At 39.2% G+C, this 24,202-nt stretch overlaps 1 protein-coding gene and 1 long non-coding RNA gene across 2 annotated transcripts in view; one reads left to right on the forward strand and one right to left on the reverse strand.

Annotated features, from left to right (window-relative positions):
- The window catches only part of BTAF1 (B-TFIID TATA-box binding protein associated factor 1), a 39,548-nt gene extending 24,065 nt beyond the window's left edge, over positions 1-15,483 (reverse strand). Inside the window, exons 1-6 of the mRNA XM_079312023.1 lie at positions 15,131-15,483; positions 6,131-6,254; positions 5,035-5,149; positions 2,588-2,734; positions 626-789; positions 199-335 (exon numbers count right to left, since the gene is read on the reverse strand). Coding sequence (XP_079168149.1) covers positions 199-335; positions 626-789; positions 2,588-2,734; positions 5,035-5,149; positions 6,131-6,254; positions 15,131-15,144 — 701 coding nt within the window. The 5' untranslated portion in view covers positions 15,145-15,483. The remainder of the gene's footprint in view (positions 1-198; positions 336-625; positions 790-2,587; positions 2,735-5,034; positions 5,150-6,130; positions 6,255-15,130) is intronic.
- A 454-nt stretch (positions 15,484-15,937) lies between these two features.
- Positions 15,938-23,955, forward strand: LOC306805296. Its single transcript, XR_013775179.1, has 2 exons — positions 15,938-16,387; positions 22,250-23,955. It is a non-coding gene; the product is annotated as an uncharacterized lncRNA (long non-coding RNA).
- Positions 23,956-24,202: the final 247 nt, after the last annotated feature.

Genomic DNA, 24,202 nt, shown 5'->3' on the forward strand with positions numbered 1-24,202 from the left:
TTATGTCAAGATGCCTCTGAAGCTGGGTCCTCAACAAAGCTCTCCTGAGAACAAGCACTGCATGCAAACTTTCCACCATCAGCACAATTAGCACATAAGAGATTTAAGATGCAAGGACTGTAGGAAGTTTCTCAAGAGATAAATCAAATCACAATCCCAGCTTAACTGAAATAAAAGGAAACCAGTTCACTATTATACCTCTTCTCATTAGTTTCCACTGCATCTCTGGATCTTTGCTTTGCAAATAGCTTAGCCATTCTTTTAGCTTTATTCTTTTGTCTACTGCTCATACCAGCTCGAAATTCTGAGTCAATTAACTCAGCAGCCTGAAGAGTCTGAAAGAAAAGTCACTCATTGTCAATTCTTTTTACAATAAGTCCTAAAAAAATTCTCAAACCCACAACACTCCCAATTTCCCCAACCCTCCATTTCAAACATTTCAGCAGTTTGATATCAAGTAATACTAACAAGCAACTATGGGATTTAAGTACTCAGGAGGCTAAAGCATACCACATTAGATGCCAATCACCTTATTTAAAACATAAATATTAAAACCACAGAAGCTCAAAGAAAGCAAACCCACTGTATTATTCCTTGCAGTGAAATAGCCCAAGGTTTTACCTACAGGTTGTTTGTTTACTAGTAAAACTGAAGAAGGAGAATAGTCCAAATCTTCATCATTGAACAGCTCCTCAGTATTCATTCCAATTGCAGCACCCATATCCAAGCCAAGTTTCTTCTGCAGCAGTTTCCTCTGTCGTGCTATCCTCTCTTTAGGATCAATTTCACCTTAAAAAGGGGTTTCAAAAGAAGATGCATGAAATTTCCAACCAGGTATTTTACAGATGATGCTTTCAATGTACATAAAGCCAAAATTTACAGGATTAAATTGTACTTGGCTAATACAATCTTGTAAAACAAATCACCCTGATACCCAGGAAGACTTTCTGCTACTGTAATTACACAAGTACTTCAACTGTAATCAAAAAAGGTTCATTTTGGAAATGAACAGATGCCACCTCAAGAATGTGTGATGTTTCAATACCAACTATAGAACACCTAGACTTTGGGAGCACCTGTATTTACATAAAGAAAAGATTTTAGCACCCAAGTAGAATAAACCCTCCAAAAAACCCAAAACTTGTAGCTGGTAGGGCTGTCAGATTTCACTTTTTACATGCACAGTACAGAAACCAGGCAGGAGGGGGTGGTTTTTCACTGTTAAGGTTTGTTGGTGTTGTGGTAGTTTGTTGGGTCTTTTTCAATTATTAGCACAAACTTTCAAGCAGATGACCAACATAGGCACAATTTCAGGTACACCAGGTTGAGTAGTAACAGGTAATTAATATTATCTATACCAGTATGTTTTTTTAAACTGCATTGTACTGACAAGCAAATACAAGTAACTTCCACTCTTTATAAAATATTTTTCCTTTCTAACATGTCAGCAATAATTGTCCAAGACTGCTAATTCTAAAGATTTTTTAAGTTGCATTATGTCCATTCATGTTGTCTACTTACTTGAAAAGGGAAGCTGCTATGAAATACAGAAGAGAAAGCTTTTGTACATTTTCCCATGAGTTAAAAAAAATCCAGGAAGTAAAGATTTTGGCTTCATTCTCTTATTTTTTGATATTTTATTTCTTATTTATTTTCACTCTTGATTTTTTTTTATGTGAAATCACATGACACTGGGATAAATACCAGGCTTCTGTGAGCTGAAGTGTTGGGTTTTGTTAGACAAGGTGAAACACGTACACCACTTTATTAATCTAGCTTAAAAGATGGCAAGCAATAAATTAGCAACTAGGCTGAAAAGACAGAACACTGCTCAAGTTTCAGCAGCCACAGGTTCTGCTCCTTGCTGAGCTACTGATCTTCTGTGTACCCCACACAGAATCCATCACAAACTGGGAACAAAGGAATCAGGGCTACAGATTCTTATAAATCAGATTCTTATTAATAGCATCACATAATTTGGTGCAGAAACTGGTAGATGGTCTGGGATTAAGAACAGGGAAGTACAGCAATAGCAAAAAAAATACCTCAGATTAAAATAATCCAGCACCATTATGCTGACAAACCAACTCTCAGCTAAAAATACTACAAAAAAATTAGACAAGCCACTTGAAACAAAAAACATGACACAGGCACTGGTATTTGATCTCCCAGCTTTGGCAGTCTTACCACAGTACTTTTCATGCAATCTTTCTATACTTTAAACCTTCAAGCTTTAAATCAGCCACATCCTACTTCTCTATGTGGGAACACTGTTTAGATGAAGAACAAGCAGTGATAGTGCCTGACCCTTTTAAAAAATGCTACGGAAATCTTTGATGCTTTTTCAGGTTTCCACCCCTTCTTCCCCACTGTACACATGGTAATACTACTATGGCAAGAACCCAAATAAACAATATCCCCCTCACACCATAAAATTGTGTTACTTGAGGATGAAAATACAAACCACTTATGCTGGGGAATATTTTCTCAACATTCTGAGAATCCCTGGATGATTAGATGCATAATGCTGCCACAACAAACTTTTGATATCAGTAAGTTTTCTTGTCTGCAAGTGAAATATAGATACCTGATTTATCATCCTGGACTTCAAATTCTGCACCAGCAGACCCAAGAAGAGATGCACCATGTTTCAACAACCGACATATATCAAATCTGTCAAAACGCAACCGATCTGTTGAAGGCGAATCTTCGTTAGGACTTTCTGAGCCTGGTTCTAGGTAGGAAATAAAAATAATATTAAGGACAATGTGATTAAATTTTTGTTCAAAATTCTGGCAGAAGATTAAGGAAAAGCAAGAGATAATATCTCTCCTCCAAAGAATCATCAGACATACAGCATTTTGATTCACAAATTATAAAGGCTCCATTTTCACAAAGACAGACTGAAATTAGGTCACTAAATATATCTGAATAGAAAAAAAAAGTGTTTTTCCCTTAAAAAATGCAGCTTTTTTAAATCTTGGACACTGACCTACCACCAGGCCTTCTCTATACACACAAGGCCAGCTTACAGTTTTGAACTAAATACTATTTGTGAGCCATATCACAAGCAATCCAACAATGCTGCATATCCCTACCAGGCGAAGCATCCTAAGTAGGGAAGCTAGAGAGTGATCTAAACAGGTGTGGGAGAAAGGGCTGCTGACACCTAGCTGTGAGCACTTCTCAAACAGTACCATTTTCTCAAACACACAATTTTTTTTCCATTTCATTAACAATCTGATAGGCAGATGTGCAAGAACTGGAAAATGCATTTTAAAAGGTGGTGTACTCTAAGACTAGCAGGTTACCCAATTTCCATGTACAAAAGGCATGCCAGAAGTAATCCTTGAACTAGACAAGTGAAATGAACTTCTATCCTAGGTAAAATAGAGTATACAACAGGAGAGTTCATCCAATCCAAACTATTCTGTGATTCTGTAACTAAATTATTAAGCATATAGATAAATATGATTTACTGGGAAAGAATTGCTCTGAAAAAAAACACCTTTCAGTAACCTGATTATCAATGTCCTTAAAGAGCTGCAACAGTGGATAGAGGATGTGGATAGAGGGCATTCAGTGAACATAATACACTTAAAAGCTTTTGGCAAGGATTCATATGAAAGAATAAATCAAAAGAACCAGGTTAGCAGAGAGCTTGGGAGAACATCCTTTTACAAACTGAAAGCTAGAAGTCAGTTGTGGAGTCCTTTGGGGATCAGTGCTGGTATCAATTCTTCAATCAATGGAAAACACATTCACTAATGCAGTCTTCTCCAGGCACACAGGTCACACTAAACTCTTTCGGGTAGCCCATGGCACTAAGGAATCCAAGGAGGACTCTCAGAACAGACTAATGGGCAAAGAAGTACATGAGGTATAAAAATGAATAACCTAAACCATGCCTACACAACACTGCATTCAACAAAAATCCTGGAGGCATTTCTGACAGCTTTCTGTATTTGTCTGTTTATTAAGCAGTGAAAGGCAGCAGACAATGAAGCACTGGGTCTCACCAGAAAGGACAGTTTTGACAGCACAAAGCACATAATTTTGTCACTAGGTGTAAATTTCAGTACTCTAGAGATGTAGGTAGACTGTGTGGAGTTCTGTGCATCTCAAGGAGGACACAAGTAAGAGAAGAGAAAGCACAAAGAAAAACAGTTTTTTAAAAGACAAAACAGCTGTCCTGTGAGGAAAGACTGCAGAGACTGCAATCTTCAATATGAAGAGAAGTTGTTGGAGGAGAGTAAATATGGTTTACAAAAATAAAGACAATGGACAAAGAAAATGCAGAATTTGCTTGTCAAATTCAAAGCCAACAGAACTGGGAGGCACCAAGTGAAAAAAAAAATGAGATCATCTCAAACAGATGTTAGTTTCATTGTTGCTATTTTAGGGAGTGTGTGTGTTTTTAAACAAGTCAGTGAATTTCTGTGGCCTGTGCCACAAAATTGTGAATATAGACACTACCAGATTTGGACAAAATCACTTAGTCCATTACTCAACAATTAAGGAAACTAACATCCCAAACATGATAATTTCAGATTTAAAGAAACAGAACAGACTTGAGTAAGCTGCCCTTTCACCTCCCTCAGAAAGGTGCTTGGATTAAGGGAAGAGGGGAAGAAAAGAGTTTCTGCAAACTATCATGACAAAGTTGATTGGTTAAACATTTTACCATTTCACTTTCTTTATAAAAGTACAAAGCACAAGCACAGGAATTCTGGAAGAAATAAAGGTCAGAACATCTAAAGCCAAATAGGTTTATTTACAGTCCTACTTCACAGAATACTCTAAGTTGGAAGGGACCCAGAAGGATCATCAAGTGCAGCTCTTAAGTGAGTGGCCCATACAGGGACTGAACCCACGACCTTGGTGTTATTAGCACCCTGTTCCAAACAACTTACATGCAAATAAAAGTCTACACTCATAAAAAACCAAATGACATAGATGGCTTGAAAAGTCTCATATCACAGACAATCTGAGTAAGATACACGATGAGTTATACACAACTTATTTAAGGAGCACCTTGTTTTGATCTTGGAGTTGGATTCCATTCAGGTACATTTTTCACTATTGCCTCGACAGCCTGGCCAGCCGCAATGCGAGTATCCCAGTTGGTACTTCTTAAATACACTAACACCTTTAAGGAGAGATCAATAGGTAAATAAGTATTTGCCTGAAAGGTACTTAAAAAAAAAAAAAATCAGTTGTTATGCTCTATTAAAACACAATTACTTTAATGCAATGAATTAATACAACATTCAAAACAAAAAAAACCCCCAGAAATGCCAGCAGCCTTCTCTATAGCAGAAGACTTGTCAGAATCAGACCTAAGACTTTGTAAGATATATGTAATCCAACCAGTTAGGCTGAAGTTTGATTTCTTCCAGGTACTGAACAAAGCTTGAGACACATTTTTAATTTTTTGGTTGGTTGGTTTGTTGCTGACTTTTTTTTTCTAAAAGAAAGCATTCAAAATTGATTAACAGACCTTAAAACCCTGAAGTCATTTAACCCAAGAAGAGATAAAACATGGGTCACTTGAAGCAATATATGCTCTTCTAAGCTAATATATCACTGTCACACATCTGGAAAAAACTATTTCTTTCTCTGAAAGCAGTTTGATATTCCTGATTCCTTGGCCTCTCTATGATAGTATCTGGTTCGGTAAGAACAGAACTGAGGTCACTGAGCCATCTTCACCTGTCAGATGCAGACTATGTTTGGTGGTTTTACTAGACTTGGTCAGATTGAAGTATCACAGTAATGGAAAACTCTTCCCAATTTCCATCCCTTTTGAAGACATGCAGCCTCCAACACTTTAAACACTTTATCACACAAGTAATAATCTTTGAAGGCAAGAACAGAAATCTTTATAAGACAGTAGAGCTTCTCTTTATAGAAGAAAGTCTGAACTTACAGCAAATGCTGAATATCAATATTGAATGCTAAATGAAACCTCACTTATGTAATAATTTAAGAACCTGACAGAACAGCACCTTTAACAGAAGCAGCCCTTAATTTTCTTCATTCTCTTACTTTTGAAAAACACAAGACCACATTGCATTTTCTCCTTCCCACAGAAGCATGCCCCTTTAAACTAGGGAAAAAATATGCTTACTTTAGATAAGAGATTATTCAGTTCATGAGGATGCAGTTTCACTACTTCCCCAAGTTGTTGTGCAGCTGCTTTTCTTGTTACTGGTGTTGTACCGGTGTCCAGTAAAATAAAGAGACGATCGAGCCTAAATGTGATTGACAAAAACCGAAAAGTTATGCTATTCATAGCTCACAGCCCATTGCTATTAATATTCCCCCACATTTTTCAGTTTATATAACTCAAAGAGAAAAGATGTTTGCCTGAAGACTGTCAGTTGGCAGGGTGAATAATGTACTTATTTTCTAGTAGTAAGCATAGCTGTTCTAAAAGCACATTTAATTTGGTAACAAAAAAAGCATAATTGTAAGAAATGCTAGTTTAAAAAAATCTACAGTTAGAAGAAAAAATTAATCATTCTTGTCTTTGTTCTGTGATAGAACATTTTCATTCTTGAAACAAATATGTTTTAAGTGATCATCAAATTCTATTTGATAGAAAAAGCAGAGGGCTCAGCTGCTCCTATTGTGCATTATCACTTCTATTGACAATGCAGCCTGTTATCTGTAACACCAAACTGCTTCTCCAGGATGACAGAGTTTTACTTTTCACCATCTTTTCCCCCCTAACTACCTGGAATACATAAATTCAAACCTCTTGATGTATTTACAGTTTGGAAATCATCTGATTCCTCTGCCCTTCTCTCAAAATACAGGGACTTAACCAGCAGATCTGTTTCCACAGTAACTGTATTTAGTGAAAGACTCCAACCACCTATATGCAGAACAATTCATTTTCTTTCTTTAGTTACTGAATGAGAAAAATTTGTCTTTACATATATATTCATATATATATTAATATATATTTAGATACTGAAATGTATGGCTGAAGTCACAGTTGTTCATTATTCCCTTCACTATCAGTGGGTTGATCAGAGCTGTCTAATGAGTGCCAAGTTTATGCATTAGTTATTGGGCAGTATGAGGTTATTACTGATTATGAATCTAGAATCTGTTTACACAGTGCAATCAAAATTGTTCCTTCCAGCCTCATAATAAAAATACTCCTCCAAAAACTGCAACAATACAAAACCAGACCTTACACCACAGTGAAGCTCACCTAGATCATCTTGGCAGAATAAAGATACTGGTATCCTGAACAACTTCTCTTTATATACACACATCCTTGGTTTGAAAGGACAAATGCCTTATGAGTCTGTTGCTACTAATTACATTTCACATAAGTTGCCTTTGATATTAGTTCCAGTAATTTAAAAAGAAAAGGAAAAAAACACCAAAACCTCTTTGCAACATCACTGGATTTTGTATTTTCTTTGGCATGCTTAAACTGCACTTAATCTGACTAGACCTTAAGTCATAATACAATAGGAATTGCAGTGCAGGGCTAAGGCAATACCAAAACCCACATACTCCCATAACTGGAGGTATTAGATTAAGTATTCATTAGACTTTAAAAATTCTAGCTCAAAGTATTTAAAATAATTTTACCTTTTTAGACAATTCTGCTGCCATCCTAGAAATAACAATCTTCCTACTATAAAATATGTGAGCTTATTTCAATTTCCGTAGATAAAACTAGAGTTTTAATTGCTATGATTTCTAGTTAGTAAGTTCTTTTAAAGTCACAAAAATTAAACCCCAGACCTATCTAATCCAGCAGTTTTGTGTGTGTAATCAAGGAGAAAAAAGCTTTACAGATCCAACATTCTGAACCCCTGATAGTGGACTAGTCAGGAGAAACACTCCAGGTACCTCATTAGTTGCCAGTATTTTTCCTTCAGCACTTTTGACAATAACAACCCAAACTGATTTGCAGCAGTCACTATTATTCAATACAAAACATGGTGGCTTTCAGAAGAACCACTGTTTGCTCCAACTTGCTTGTTCTCACCCCTTTTATTCTTCAGTTGTCTGTGAAACTTCAGTGTTCCATACTCAAGTTTGCCATCTAGTACCACATGCTCCTTTAACTATGAAATTATCTTTTTTCATCTCAAAGTCAAGCATAATGTTTAACTTTGACCACTTCCTTAGTTAAAACTCATGAGTCAAAACAGGAGGAAACCACTAAGTCAACTTACCCTCAAAAACTCAACTTGAATTCCAGACTTAATTACAACACTACATCTTCACTCCTAAAACCCACAACTTTCTGAAGCCGTGTTACCCACAAAATACTGTTTGTTTGGGGTTTTTTAAACCTACAATGTGCTTGGTTTGGAATTTGTTATTTTAAATTGTAAGCTGCTTAACTTACACACAACTGCAAACCAAACAAAAAGAAAACTTTCATTTGTCTGATACTACAGGAAGGTTTCAGCTTTCAACTCCAGCAAAATACATGGGAACAGGATTAACAAATGCAGTGAACAACATCTGACTAACAGTAGTCCTGGTCACACTAACCATTTTCTTTTCCTCCTGTAGGAAGATGTAAAATTCCCAAACTGATAATAATAAACTATTAAGGTTTTCAAATTAAGTGTTGGTGTTGCTGCAGCAGAGTATGGCAGAGTCTGAATTCTGCATGAGTTGGAAGGGTAGCACTGAAAAAGTTGTGTATGATCAGCATTGCCAGCTGGTTTGTTTTTTTACATTAAAGCTTTCAGTCTGAGTTTCATTAAGAACAAAAAAAGCCACTAAAAATTCCTAACAAATTAGTTTTGGGTACCTGCAGTTAAAAAAAAAAAAAAAAAAAAAGTTTCCTAAGTTTTGACAGGTTTTCCTTTTCAGAACAAACTAGCAGCCTCTAAAGTTATTAAAGCCAAAGAGAACTAAGTTTTCTAGCGAGATGTGTTCTCTGCTTCTCCTGCTGGACAGTGCTGTAGGCAGAGCACCACATGCCTCACATCATTCCCAGACGTGTGAAGCACTGTGGTAGAGTGAGATACTCCACAATGCAGATAAATTTTTTTAATTATCTTATTAAATACTTCAACTCTGTTCTAAGCCAAGAGAAGACACATGCAAATAACAAATACAAAGAATATTTTGGGAAAGAAAAATATTGAAACTAAGGTTGATAAATTATTATGAAAAAATAATTTTAAATTACTATGAAAATTTAAAAATGCTTGCTAAAAAATTAAATACATCTCTAAAACTACTTCTGCACTTAACTGCTGCAATAAGAACTTAAAAATACAAAAGTCTTCATTTTTAAATCATAAACAATAGTTTAGAGCCTTCTGTTATCTTCCAATCCCATGTCAACTACATCTCATCAACCATACATGACTTTGATATGAACTCATGTTGTATAAGCTCAGCATAAAGCACTACCTTGCTCAAAAAGAAAATTTCCTCCTCTTGTTTTAGAAACTTACAATTTTTCTAGTCCCTGTTGAAGTATACCAAAAAGACACAAATGAGAGCAAAAATTCAAAGTTCTTATGATCAGCACTCTACTCCATTATTTCCTTCTAAGAAACACTTTTTACACTGACACAACGTCCACTAGAAATGTTTCTGACACAACATCAATGCAGGTGCTTAAGACCAGGCATCCAGCAGCATTTGAGATGTTCACCTTCAGAAGAGCCACCACAACTAAGTGGTGGCACTCTCCAGGTACCACAGTGATACCATCTCTGGTCATCAGTTCTGCACATTCAGCACTAAACTAAGTTAGACACGACCCTCACCCAGGCACAGGAAGCAAATGCTGTAACAAATGACCTGTTCTGTTCTTCGTGCTAACCTGCAGTTCTTTGCTGCTGCCCCCAAGCAGAGGGACAATTGTCCTGCTATTTAAAGTGAATCTTATGGCACTCCTGTGGAAACAGGACAAAGAAAACCCCTCAGCTCCAGAGGCATTAGGAAGCTAGTAAAAGGATAATAATGTCAAGATACAGGTGTAAGTAACAGTCTCTTCAAAATGTTTGCAAAAGAACACATGTGCAGCTGCACTGTATAAAGATCCCAACAGTCCCAGTTTAAGGGTTCCAACTGGGCTGGGTCCCCGGAGGACTTCAGATGATGAAACTCCCAATTTGCAGCTTTCAATGAATGGAGGCTTGGAAGGGACAGTGAAGACAGCAAACTGACCACTGCTGTCCATGAAATGACCTGTTTGGACGTTACATCCCTGTGCCCCAGCATATTAAACTGTCCTGAGAGCAATCTCTAATAGTAAAGGCCATCTGACATGAACACCTTGTAACTGCCTTAGCATATCCTCCAACCCATCAGAATTGTGTGACTCTACAAAAAGTCCTCAGTGGCACAGTCCCTGGAATAGTCATGTCAAGCTCTGCCTAGAGCTCTTTGAAAAGCTGCTAGCTAGCACCCAGCAGAAGGCAAGGGAATCCTCTTAGGAGCTGGTATTTTGAACATCCAGACAACTTTCTCCCAGGCACTATTTCTTAATACAGAAATAGCCCAGACACCTTGAAAACATCCCTAAACTAAACTTGTGAAATTTAGCTTAAGTTCTAATGGTGTCTGAGCTTTTCTTGTTGACCTGATAGTCCTCTGCTGTTGCTTCATCATTTGGTCAAATCTCAGCTTGGTCAGCTCTAAACACTCATTCCCATGAACGATTAAGTAACCAAATAAGCAACTTTCAAATATACAATCAGACATAAGAGGAAAAAAACCCCACTCAACAGAATTCAGAACAAAACCCAGAAGTGCAATGATACACAAAGAATGGATTGTGATTTTATTTCACCTAAATGTGTAAACAGTTATGAAGGTGGGACTCTGGAAAAGGAAGTAATCTAGTTTCCTACCCAGCAGCTGAAGGAACATCTGGAATGAAACAACAGCTCCATAACCACACCAGGTCACACTATTATACACTGCATATGGAAGCCAACCAAAAGCCAAAATCAGTATAATTAATTCCATATGGACTGTATGTTTCATGTATAATCTACAACTTAATGCTATAGAAGCCTTACTTGTAAACTATTACATATGTATCTACAACTCACAATGCACCTCAAAATGTAACCAATTACACTACAAAATCTGTGAGAGAACTGCAAGTTGAAGCAGCTGTCAGGACAGACTAATACAAGATGTGTATCAGTAAGTTACAAAGTGAGCACCTCGGTGACTATTCAAATTCCATCTGCTGGGGCAGGTTGGCATTTCTGACATGCAATCCTAACTTTCAATTTCCACTTCAGTCCATTAGAAAAGCGTGTCAGAGAGCTCTATCTCATTTGGACAGCAGTGCACATGCTAGCTCTGCTTCCCCCCTTCCCATGACTGTATCAGCCCTCCCACTAAGAGCAGCACAGAAGGCAGTCCACTGTTCTGGTCTGCAAGTTAATCCCCATCGACAAGGGAAGAGTTACATTATTCTTTCCCCCACTTCAGAGTCTGAACTCCCATAAGCACATTGGTTATACAACATCTATTCTAATGCTTTGGGCATAGGCCTTTAAGTAGTAGTGAACACATACTTGCTCAGGTTAACTCCTGCTTTTTATGCAAGAGCAGCCACGAAGTAAGAGCTTCCACAGAATCTAAAAGCTGAATTCTTTATAGAGAAAGTATGATAACCTCAAATATTTCTAAAAGATATACAGTGCACACAAGAGATTTTTGATGCAGTATTCAATTTGAAATGTTACATAAGTAATGATTCCAGCCAGTGCAGCCACTTGTTCTTGGGAAGTCACAGCCCTACACTTCAAGAGCTGGGAGCAATGCATGAGGCCTGCTTAGTTCACAGGAGCTTTAGTCTCACAGCTTTTTGACATTATTTATTTTAAAATAAAAACTAGGTACCTAATCTGCATACTACCAGTCATACACAAATTCAAGCAAACAAAACCACTGGAAATTCCAGAAAAATCTTACACAGATCAAATGAAGAATGAGTTGCAAGAGCAGCAAATTATGCTCTTTATATTTCTGTAAGGAACTGTCTTGAACATACCCTGAAAAGGGTGTCTTTAAGGTACTTCAAGGAGAACTTAAAGGATATACCAACCAAAATAAAATTGTTTACTCTTAATGCACCTTACCAGCTTCCTAATTTTGTTACGTTTTAAAAGTACATTGGTTTTCCTTCGTACTGCAAAGGCACTCAAAAACAGGAGAAAGGCATTAACACCTTGGTGTTAGAATAACACATGAGGTGCCTTTTTAAACATTAAAGAAACTGGAAAAAGTTTTATTAGATCCTGAAGGACTATCATCATTTTATTACCTACTGAAACTCTACCATCCTGAGTAATCTATGAGTTGCCATCATCTTGGAAGCAATACTTTTCCTCCTAAAGTATCTCAAAAGATCACTAGCAAGCCACTGTAACTGTTCACTTGGATCATGCACTTTGTAGGCACGAAGCTAAACCAAAACTTTTCACTTCCTTTTTTCCTTCTCAGCTGCACTATCAAAAACACTGGGATTTTTAAATTAGCCATGTAAACATTATATTACCTCATCTATACTTCTAAGACTGGTGACAGAAGCTAAGGTCTACCAAATCACAGAAGTGATATCAACCTTTCCATACACCTATCCCTACTTCTGGAGGACAGCATTCATTAGTTTCTTTGGCATAAAACTACCAAAGAGAAGAGCATACACAGTGCAAATATTCTGCAATATCTTTTGGTATGAGGTATCTACTGTTTTGCTTTATGTCTGTTCTCTAGAGCATCAACACAGAAATGCTTTATAGAAGGTAGTGTTCAATGTAACATAAAATGCAGAATTAAATATCCGACCTTTTTGTCAACATGTAACAACTACTTCAAATTACTTTTAAGGTGACCTTACAAATAGCAAAGCTGCAAATTCTCAATCTAATTTGGAGGTATTTCAAAGCTTTCCCTGTGTTTGTTTGGCTCTCCCTGAACAGATGAGGGTTTTGAGAAAGGTTTTCAATTGGCCAAAGAGTAGAAATTAAACTTTCCTGGCAAAACAACCACCCAATAATTTATTACTCGGAAAACTTAAAACTACTCCAGCCCTCACTTCCAAAACAAGTCAGCTCACCCTCAAAAATTCTTTTAAAATAATTGTTCCAATAAAGAGATACCCCAATGAAATTATTGCTAATAATTAATGCTTGGTGTATCCTCCACAAGGACTGTGGCCTTTGAAGAAAGATTGAGTCAGCTCTTCCTCACTCTCCAAACTTGTATAGGTAAGAGGCATTCAACAATGAAATATTATGGTAAAAAAAAGTAACTGTAACTATCTAGAAGAAAAGGGGAATTGGAACAGAAGCTGAACCAACTAAACCTTTACAAAAAAAAATGGCTACGTGGCTATATACACAAGTGCACAAACAATTACTTGTATTATGTCAGAAAAGAAAGGACTTTTGAAGTTCAATGTTGTAAAGAAAGGTATCTTTATTTACAGAAGCAGCACTGACACTATCACTGCTCCTATGGTCCAGCAGCAGAAAGCAAACTCCATTTATCAGGCATCGTTGTCCAACTTCAAACGGACATAGACAGGCTTTGCTTTATCAAAAACAAGCACAAAGCCAAATTTACACATTATCACTTCTTACAGTTATAGAAACATTGGTGTTCACCAGGAATAGTCGAGATGTTAGAGTACTCCAAAATGTGTATTCTTTTACCTAAGTTACATGTGAAGCTGTAACAACTCTGTACTAACTCACCAGCATTACAGCATCCTTACTGAAGCAAAGTTAACATACCAACTTTTAACACTGCACATTGAATCTCAGAATGAGCCATAATATCTAGCTTTCCTTTCAGTTCCCAAAAAGCTGCTAAGTAAATCTTTGTACTGCTGCTTTCCACTAAAGCAATCTGGGTAAATGAAATAGAAACCAGCCTTTGGAGCAGACACAGCCTCAGCTGAAAAGCTCCATCTTGACATTCCAGTTAGCCCCCATATCACATGTACATTAGCAAAGTTGGTCGAGCAGACTGACCAGACCTAGTGTAATTAGACGACTCTTCTCCTCTACATGAGGACTTATTTTTATGTACACGGTAATCTTGTTACAGCAATCCTTACTACTTCCATGTTCCTCTGGACAGATTTGGGGGATGAGAAAAAGACACAATATATAACATACAACAAGTCGATTAAAAACCAGAATAAAACAAAAGGATGCTTTGCTTAAAATAAGCTCAAAATAAAACACCTGCTACTAGAAGTCTTAAAAGGCATAGTGCTGCCACTAATTTTGATGAAGAATGGATTTCCATTACAAATGTGCACACCTTTACTTTGCTACATAAAATTGTATTTTTACGCAGAGCTACTGAAACAGAATTTACTTTTGAGATAGCACTTTGGAAGTAGAGATACTACCAACACGTGACTTGGAGCTAATCTATCACAAGCTTAATTTGGATTTATGGTTTCCTTTCAATTATCCTGTTAGGAAGCTTAACCCGCCCATTTCACACACACACCAAAAAGGGGAAAAAAAAAAAAAAAGGCAAAAAAAGGCAGCAGGAATTTGTGCTCAGCATTTTTCATAAAACAGCTCTATTAAGACACACCTCTGTATCTGCGAATGCTTTAAACGCTGGCACACCCCAGAGCACATGTGTGCAAGCAGATACTGCCCAACATTTTGAGGCAGAGCCAGAATACACTGATCACTTTTCTCCATGCAAGCCTGTTTTATTTTGGTTACTTTACAACTAAGCGCTCTGAAATTCACAAACGGTTTCTCGACAGTTTTTGGGGCTCAATATCATAATTTCCTCGTCCCTAGGAGTTTAACCACCCCAGGAAAGCCTGGCCAACAAAACGGAGGTGTCGAATTCAGGAGAAAGCCCGAGACGGCCCGGGCAGAGCCCCCGCGGCCCGAGGAAGGGAGGGGGCACGGCAGTCAGCCCAGGCCAGGGAGCAGAGCCAGGCGCCAGCGCAGGCAGCGACCCCCAGACCCCAGCGGAGCGGTCTCCGCACGCTCCCGAAGCAAAAGGAGCTGGAAAGCGGGCACCCCTCCTCCCCCCCCGCACCCAGGCCACACGGAGAGCCGGGAGCGCTGGGGCGCCGCTGTCGGCCCTACTTCCCCCATTCTTCCCAGCTCTCACCGACCTGGAGACGGCCATGGCCGCCCGGAGCCGGGCCTGGCTGACGGCGGGCGGCGGGACGGGGGGGCCGGGGCGCTGCCCGGGCGGAGGGCGCTGGGCCTCGCTCGGGCCTGGGGCGCCGCACCCGGCCTCGGCCCCGCCGGCGATCCGCGGGCAGCGGCTGAGCGCGGCAGAGGCCGGCGGCGGTCGGAGTGTCGCTTCTCCAGGCGGGGCGGCGGCGGCGTGGGCGGGAGCGGCGAAGGACCCTCGGAGCGCGGGTTAAAGCCTCGATTCCCCCATCACCGGGGCGAAGCCCAATGCCTGGTTTTATATGAGCAGCCATCTTGTATTTATTCCCTTCCTCCATGAGAGCCGCTTCCTGATTGGCAAGAGCGCCCAGCCGCAGCCAATGGCGGGAGCGCTTCTAAGAGCAAGGAGGGCGGGAGCGCGCAGCGCCCGCACTGAGCAGGATCGGCCATGGAGCCCGCCGGGCCCGCTGGGGGGGCGGCGGCCTCTGCCGGGGCGTTCCATCTGCAGGGCGATGAGGGGGGAGAACTCAAAGGAGAGCACCCCGATCGCGCACCCCGAGAGGAGAAGAGGGACAAGAGGACGCGGAGTAAACGCTGTCCTTTCCATGTCCACTGGGTGGTGGCCCTTCTGCTCCGCCAGCACGGTGGGAGAGGGCGGACGGTATTCGCCGAACCAACGCCGCACCCCCCTCTTGCCGAGGTCCGCCGCCCATCGGCCTTGCCCGGTGCTGCGGCGCGAAGCCTCTGCCCGTGGGACTACAACTCCCAGCATGCTCCATGTGCCGCCGTGCCGAGCCGGCCGCTCCGCCGTCCTTGTGGGCGAGCGCAGCACTGGGGCGCCCGCAGTGAGGGGTGGTTGTAACACTCGGGGTGGTACCGCAGAGGGGTCATGGCACACGAGGGGAGAAATACGCGAGGGTTTATAATAATCGCCAGCCATGCCCGACAGCGGCGGGGCGGCTGGTCCGGCCCGGTCACGGCGCCTCCGTGAGGGGCCACGTTCTTTCCCGCTCTCTGCCGTCGCCCCGGTGGGAGAGCGGCCCGTCCCCGCAGCCCCGCGGGCCCCGGCGATGCTGACAGATCCCTGGAGTCCAGCCCGGCAGTGCCTCTGCTCCGGGCAGGCTCACCAGCCTCCCAAGTGCTCGCTATCAGCTTCCATCAGATCCAGATTAAGATCCAGATTAATCACTTAAATTAATGGTCCCAGACTGGCACACAAAGTTAGCTGACGTACGTAACCTTTCATGTGATAAGTTGGAAACAAAATAATTGACTTTCCTGTGATGGCATAAACTTGGATGAACGCGTGAATTTGCATAACGCTGTATGATAGTTTCCTCTGAAGCCCATTGTAGTGTGAGTGTTTCGTAGCCAGCCCTCTGGAGGGATTTCTGCTTGCCCCAGCCTTTCTGTTGGTCTCTCTTTCCCCAGGGAGTTAACTCTTCATGTATGGGCTCACTCATTGCATCCCCACGAGCACAAATTCCAAACAAACATTCTAATGCTGTCTGCATTATCACTGTCCTTTGACAGCTCTGTAAAGACACTGGGATATAATGCTTCAATCTGTCCTTTTCCATGCAGGTCCAGCCTATATTTCAGCCTCTCAAAGTATGCCTGGGATACCGCTTTCCTGCCTGTCTCTTCAGTCCTTTGGTGAGAGCACTGTTGCAACTGGAAGCTGGCATTAGAGTGGCCCCTAACACTGACAGTGTGACTCAGCCCGAGGCCTCTGAGCACAGAGTGTGGCCAGAGACCTGTTTTTCAGTGGTAGATATGGATTTTGTCACTGTGCTGCACTCTACAACCCTTTGCATGTCATGGCCTTGATGCAGTAACTACCTTTAAATAACTCAATATACCTTCTGTAGCTGAATACACATAAAAACTACAGTGGGTTTTCCTGGAGCCCAAGAGCCTATTACCAGAGTACTCAAAAAATCCCCCACGCTTTCCTCTCAGCCATCCCATGCCCTCGTGTTGCAGGTGCACCTGCCTGGGTCCCTGACCATGATCCCAAGCACATGCCCACCCCTGTCCTGTGTGTGTTTGAATTATCCGTGTCTGGGGAGGGTAGGGAGCAGCAAGGAGCAGGTTGAGGGTGGAGATACTTTTCTTTTATGTTTGATGCTGTTGACATGGATGTATAGCAAACATCCCTGATGGTATTTCCGTGTTTGTTTAGCCAGGAATCAGCAGCCATCCTGTCCTGCTGTGGGCATTATTAAAATGATCCTCAAGTGATATTTCCAATTCTAACATCCTATTTCCTCTTAGGTTCCTTAACAACGGTTTTAATAGCAGTCAAGGCAGAGGGCACATCAAACATGCAATAAAATTAGTTTTGAACAGCTCCTACCTGATAAAAATAAGTGCAGGGAAAACATTGGTGGTAGGTCATATGCACTGAGTACTTGCTGAAATTATGATAAACTGCACTTCCAGAAAAACAATCTGCAAAAGACAGAAAGAATGGTCTGTTACAGCAGGCATTCTGGACTCAAACACAATTCATTCAAGTAACACGCCATATATATTTGTATTTTGATGTGACATTTATGTAAAGCATGTCATTACTTAACTTTTCACTTGTATCTTCTGCTCCACCCTTTTCCTACACCCTATGAAAACTAATTATTCTTTGTCCATGCATCTGTTCAGTGCCTCTGTAAGTCACACCAATTTTGTTTGCATATTTATTTTTGACCTATTTTTCAAGAAGTACCTCTACATTTTCTTCTTTCTTTTGTTAAAAGAATCCCCCCTGAAAATCTGTTGTACACCAGTATACTCTCTCCAACCTGCTCCTAAATTAAATAAAACTCAATAATTCCACTCCTTTGGTATGTTTTAATCAGTACTTCCTGCATTCATCTCAACTGTTTTTTACTTTGCATTCTTCCTGGTGCCAGCTGTGTTCACCTGTGAACTCTTATTGCTTGGGCTGCAGATTCACAGCAACAGCAGCTCGGGTACGTGCCCTGTCGGCTGCCAGAGCCCAGGCAAAAAGTGGAGCAGCCTCCAAGTGCTCCAGCTGTGCAAATAGCAGATGACAGAGGCACGGTTTTTCAGGTGGAATCCTTCCTGATTAGGCCTGACATAACATAATATTTTACATGTTCTGGGCTTTTAGAAGACTAACTCCCAGTTAGTTTTTTGTGTCCTGAAGGTTTGTAGATTTGTAGCTCAGGATGACACCAGCCTCTCTCTAGTGGTAGGTATAACGTTTGCTGCCTTCTAGTCTGATAAAAAAAAGATTATTTTCATAATAGCTTGCATGTATTTTAGTGTCTATGTTATTTGATTTCCAAATTCTCTTGGAAATCTTTTCTGAAGACAAGCTAGTCTTAGAAGCTTGCCCCTGCTTAGCAGATTGCTTAGATAGCTTCTCTGCTGGTGTCTTAATCACTATCATTATTTTGATAATCTGAAACATTTCTCTGACATACATTTATGCAGTATAAATTTATGCAGGTAAACCATGCAGGTTCTTTGCAACGTGTATTTCTGTATAATGCTTTCTGTTGTGAGGTCTGCAAACGAACTAGATATTTTGTAGACTTGCTTATATTTAAATTTTAAAATTCTTATTTGTTTTTATGTATTTCACTGTCTCTTTTTCAAGTATTATTTAATCTTCCTTGTTTTTATTTGATATTTTATCTCTGTAGGTTAGGCCCCTCTTTACTAGTATTGTTAAAATCAGAGTTCTGATTGCTGAAGTATTATTTTTTCTTGAGTAATCTCTTGAGTAATTCTTGCTAACTAATACTTGTCTCTGGCTATTCTGCTTGATTTTTATTTGAAGGTGTATTTATTTTTTCACTAGTTTCCATGCCAACTCTCATGGCTTTTAATTGTCTTATTTTTACTCCCTGGAGGTTTTTTAGCAGCTGCACAACCTTCTCGAAAGCCTTTTAATAAAAAGTCAACTTTGTTCATGGCCTTCCTTTTAAGTTCTTCACAACAAGTGCTGGTGGCTGGAGGCTGACTGATAGCTCTCATAGTTGAAAACACCTCAGAGGTATCAATGAAGTACTGGATTCTGAGAGAGAAATCAGGGCAAAGCATTGCCACCCATAACATTCAGCAGCAACATTTCTGAAAAAATGTTTGATGGCTTCAATTTCTCAGCATCAATCAGGATTGCAATAACCAATAGGTTTCACCAAGAGTGAAAATCACGAACATCTAAAAGATTCCCAATGTCATCAGAGCTGTGTAATTATCTCATTAGATTTCATTACCTCTGATCACATTAAACATTGTCAATTTGAGACAATTTTCCTGAATGAGAGGCTTGTGATATGACAAATAGAGAGGGAAAACTTGTGATTCTCTTCTTGTGATTTTCTGCTCTCAGGGATTTTATCTCATGAGATGGCACAGACTTGTTCAGAAGTGTTGCTTCTTACCCATCTCCATTTTAAACAAATATTCTGTACAACTGATCAACCTTGTTTTACAAGATTGTACAACCACCTTGCTTTTGTTAGCCATGGACTCTAATTTCTTCAGCATTTAGTTCCATGATCCTGAACTTTCTGTTTTCTAACTCAGCTCTACTTTCTACCCTATCTTATAACACAAAACCCATAAATTACTGATATCCTTCAGAAGCCTTTTATGTACAAAAACTGTAAGTTTCTTAGTTTTGTCTAGCAGTTATCCATGCTATCCTAAGCTAAATAAATATTTTATAGTTTGGGTAGTTTATTGCTCCTGTGGCATGTTTTTTAGGAAATGGTATTACCTATCCATTTCATACAGCTGGTCTTTTTTTTCAAACAAACTGTTATGTTTACATTTAAAGCCTCCTTCTTTTGACCTCTCTGTGCATGGAACTACATCACTTCCTGTTTCAAGAAAGTAACTGAAGTAAATTTACATTCAGGAAATAAACTTAATACTGAAATATTAAGGGATTAACAGTAATAGCTTCCATGGAGAATTGCATCTTTATACCTGTTTTCTCACTGACATGTAGGAAACAGAGATCTCCATTTATACACAGAAGTACATATATATGTATGTATATATGTTTATAATGCACATATACCTACATTTATACATAGATATACATACATATATTAAAATGAATTTAATATTCCATATCCAGAAAGAAAACTGAAGGGGAGAAAAGCTCATGTCAAGTATCTAATTAGGCTGGTTTGGGTCAAGGTAACAGACACAAAGGAGCCAGTCAGAGACAAAGAGAACTGAAAATAATGAGATCAAACTCTTCCTATAAGTCTGCAAGTCTTTCTACAACCTGTGGAAAAATGCAACATGAAAATAACATGAGAGAAACAACTAGAGACCTCTTACTAAGTTTTTCTGTAATCCAAAGTTGTGTGATTTTAAGGGCTTTTTAAAAATTTTAATTTCAGTAGTCTGATTGTTCTTTATTTTTTCATGACCTAATGCAAGAGGGACATTAGTCTGTGCAGTTAAAAAAAAAAAAAAAAAGTGCATATAATTCCAGTGTGCACAAACTGAATACAAAGAGCATAAATAGAAAAGCACCTCTGTCATCAGGGACATAAGGATTCAGAAGCACACTATAATGCTGAATAAACAAGGCCAGAGGTTTCACATCCAGTCCAGCTCTTTCCAAAAGCTGTTGCTTTTCAAAGATAAAAAAGAAAGCTAATCTGTGGCCATCATCACAAGTTCTACAGCAGTTAATGAGTTTAAATTAGATTTAAAAACAAGTCTGGTGCACGTACCCTTTGCTCTCTATATATTTTAACTCCTATATTTATGTGATAGAAAACAATAACTGTTTTTCTTTTACTTTAATTTGCAAATATTGTTTCTCAGAATATACTTTAGGCCTATGAAAGATTTCCAGCATGTAGTGTAAATATCAGAATTTACCATTTACTGTATACCAGAATTGCTATTGAATATCTACAACATTATGTTGATAGCAGGATGTGATAGTCCCATTTTTTCATCTGAAGTGAACTGACAAGGATCAATGACCCTTAGCAGTTTATACTTTTTTAAAATTTACTTTGTTCATCTCAAAGATGGACTGAGATTAACAGATATTAACAGTAGTTTAAATTCTATTTTCTTCTCCTAAAAGAGTTAATTTTGTTTTTCTTTGATAGTATAACACTGAAAGAAAAAACTTCTTTCTGTTTATGTTAGTAGAGGCCCTTTGAAGAACTACATGGGGAACATCCTCATCTGTAACAACTTTATCAGGTTTATCTATGTTGAGGGTTCTTTCATCTTCCTTCGTGGAACATTCAGTCCAGAGTGTTCCTCATAAAGAAATAAATGTCTCCTGCTTTGAGTATGCATTGTGTTGTCTTGCTTGTTGTACTTCTTAGAGTTACTTCAGATTTGTTTGTTATACTTTAACTAATTTATAACTGTAAGTTTTGTGTGATGGGTGCAGTAATAGCAACATTATAGTGTGTTTTGATGCTGTCCTGAATGTGAGATAAGACATAATAGACAAACTGTAATAGACAAACTGAATTTTATTCTCGGATTCCTCAAATGATGCGATTCCTGATACTCAGTAAAAACTGAGCTTGTTTTCAATGTGCAATAGGTTTCTGGAGTAGTTTCTTACTTGACTGTCTGAAATTCTCACTGAATTCTACAGGGAATACAGTCAGGATATAATACTACACATAGACTAGATTTAAAGCTTAGAGAGAAGCCTTAATTAGTTTTAAGATCCCACATGACTTTACTGTAGGATTAGAGGTCTGAGTGCTCCTGTATTTTTTGATAACTGTTATTTACATCAGCTCACGCAGAGCCACAGGCACAGCTTAAAAGACCCAGATAAGAAGTTGCCAGGATCTCCTCCTCCAGCATGTGCCCTCTTTTTATACCCAGTAATCTTTCATCAGCTTTTTACACATGCACCTTTTGCACGTTTCTTTCCTCACACTGGTGACTCTCTCCCCCTGACACCTCAATTTTCATTTTCCTTCCTCCTTAATTTTATTTTTTAAAAACATATCTTTTCTTGTCCTTCCCTTGCACCTCTGCATTGTCTTCTCATCTTGGGAGGACAAAGAATCAAGTTGCTTTCTCACCTGGTCCCTTTTTGTCATCTTGTTTTTCTGGCTTCCCACGAGAGGAAGAAAGGGAGCTGCTGCTTTGGTAATTGCTGTCCACTGGAACCAGTAAAGCACAGTCTGCTGACAACTGGAGCAAGTAAGAGTCAGCCTGGAGAGAAAACAAGCTCTAGTGGTTGGTGACAGCATGGAAGCTATTGATTTTTGCTTGTACACACATTTTAAATAAACTGCTCTTCAGAGTGGCCAAGTGTGAGGTTCTTAAACCTCCGGTGCTCTAAAGCACCAACTCTGGAGCTCTTAGGCTCCTACTTCGTTGGGTTATCTTAAATAAGAGAAAAACATGCAAATCTTTCTGGCCCTGTTATAGGTGATTTTGTTCTTCACACAGGAAATGAAACACTGTACATTGCAGATTTCTACATATAAATTTAGTTGTATCCTTGTGTTCTGGTTTTCTGTTGGAGTTGACCTCTCCTTTTCCCAAGCCATTCTTGGGAATCAGCCTTCTGCACAGAGCTCACCTGAACTTTCAGTGTTTTCCAGGAATAACCTGAATACTTCCTAACTCAGGATGATCATAGCTCAGGTCAAGCTGGCATGAAAGCTTCACCATCTGATAAAAATCTAATGAAAACATGACTTCAGGAAAGCAACAAAGTAAGTTTTCTGAGACTTGAGTTCGACACATACACATTAGAACTATATTAAATAATTTTGTGCTCAATCTGGATGTTCTGTATTCTTGTTATTTGCTTCAAAATTTCACACTCAGGGAAACCAACACTATTTGGCTTTTTATGCTCTGTGATACAAGAACAGCTAGTTCTAGATTTGTTGAGAACACACACAAAAGAGACCAGCTAAATTTTATGACCTTTTTTGTACAACTGTGAAATAAATAAAAGTACTGTGTTTTATTTATGAGTGCTGCTGTAATACAATATTCCCTTAAAAAACAAGAAACATTTGATTTCATTCTTTACCCTGTGAATTTAATTAGCAATCAAATAGTACAGATGTGAATATACAGTGATGAATCAACTGTGGAATTTGAAGTAAATGTCAGCTGGAGTTCATAATGTATTATGTGAGCTTAGTTCTGCCTAATTCCATTAGGAACAATACAGTGGAAAGCCTTATCCTAAATTATAAACAAACAAACAAATCTATGTCTACTTCCATACAGTCCTCTGAAAACCACTTGTGGAAACATGATGTCTAACAATATTCCCTGAAGTGAAACATTCAACAGAGGTAGGAAAGTGACAAATATTTTGTCAGATAACAGGAATTGCACCACCTGGTTGTTTGCATCTGGACCCTCAAGGGGTCCTGCAGGAACTGACAAGGGCTGGTAAGAGCTCCTGCTCATCCTAACTTCTTATGCCATGTATCTTCTTCACTGAGCTTTCCAGTGCTCCAGCTTGTCAGCTCTCCAGACTGAAGCAGCAAAGGACTGACTGTAGGGTCACTGCAATCCTAAATAACAAACTCCAATACAAAAATACAAAGGGCAAATGGTTGCTGCTCTTTTTTCACTTTATGAATACTGCATACACAATAGAAAAAACCCTCAAATAAATGCTTGTAATATCAGTCTGTAATTCTTGGACCCCTGTTGGAGAATGGCAGGGTGTTTTTTTGTTGATTTTAAAAAGGATCTAGTACTATAGTAGCCCATGCTGCAGATCTTTCTTGCTTCCAAATAAAGAAGTCTAGATAAAGATTCTCATCTTACAGCTCAATTAAAAAAAATAATAAAAAAAAAAGCCAAGGAACAAATGCCTTAACATTTAGTGTTCAGTTCCACAATCAGTTTATATAGACAGAGCTTCATTCCTGAGACCACATGAATGAAGCTCACCATCAGATTTCATGGCAAATACTATTTAATGGGAAATACAAAGCTGCTGTGAAAATGAGAAAACTATTTACTTTGCACAATGAACAAAGCCAAAGTTGTTCTACCAGTTGCACAGGCAATGAAGCTTTGCAGTATGAATTTATATCCACAGA

This window comes from Erithacus rubecula (assembly GCF_903797595.1).
Source record: "Erithacus rubecula genome assembly, chromosome: 9".
NCBI classification, from domain to species: domain Eukaryota; kingdom Metazoa; phylum Chordata; class Aves; order Passeriformes; family Muscicapidae; genus Erithacus; species Erithacus rubecula.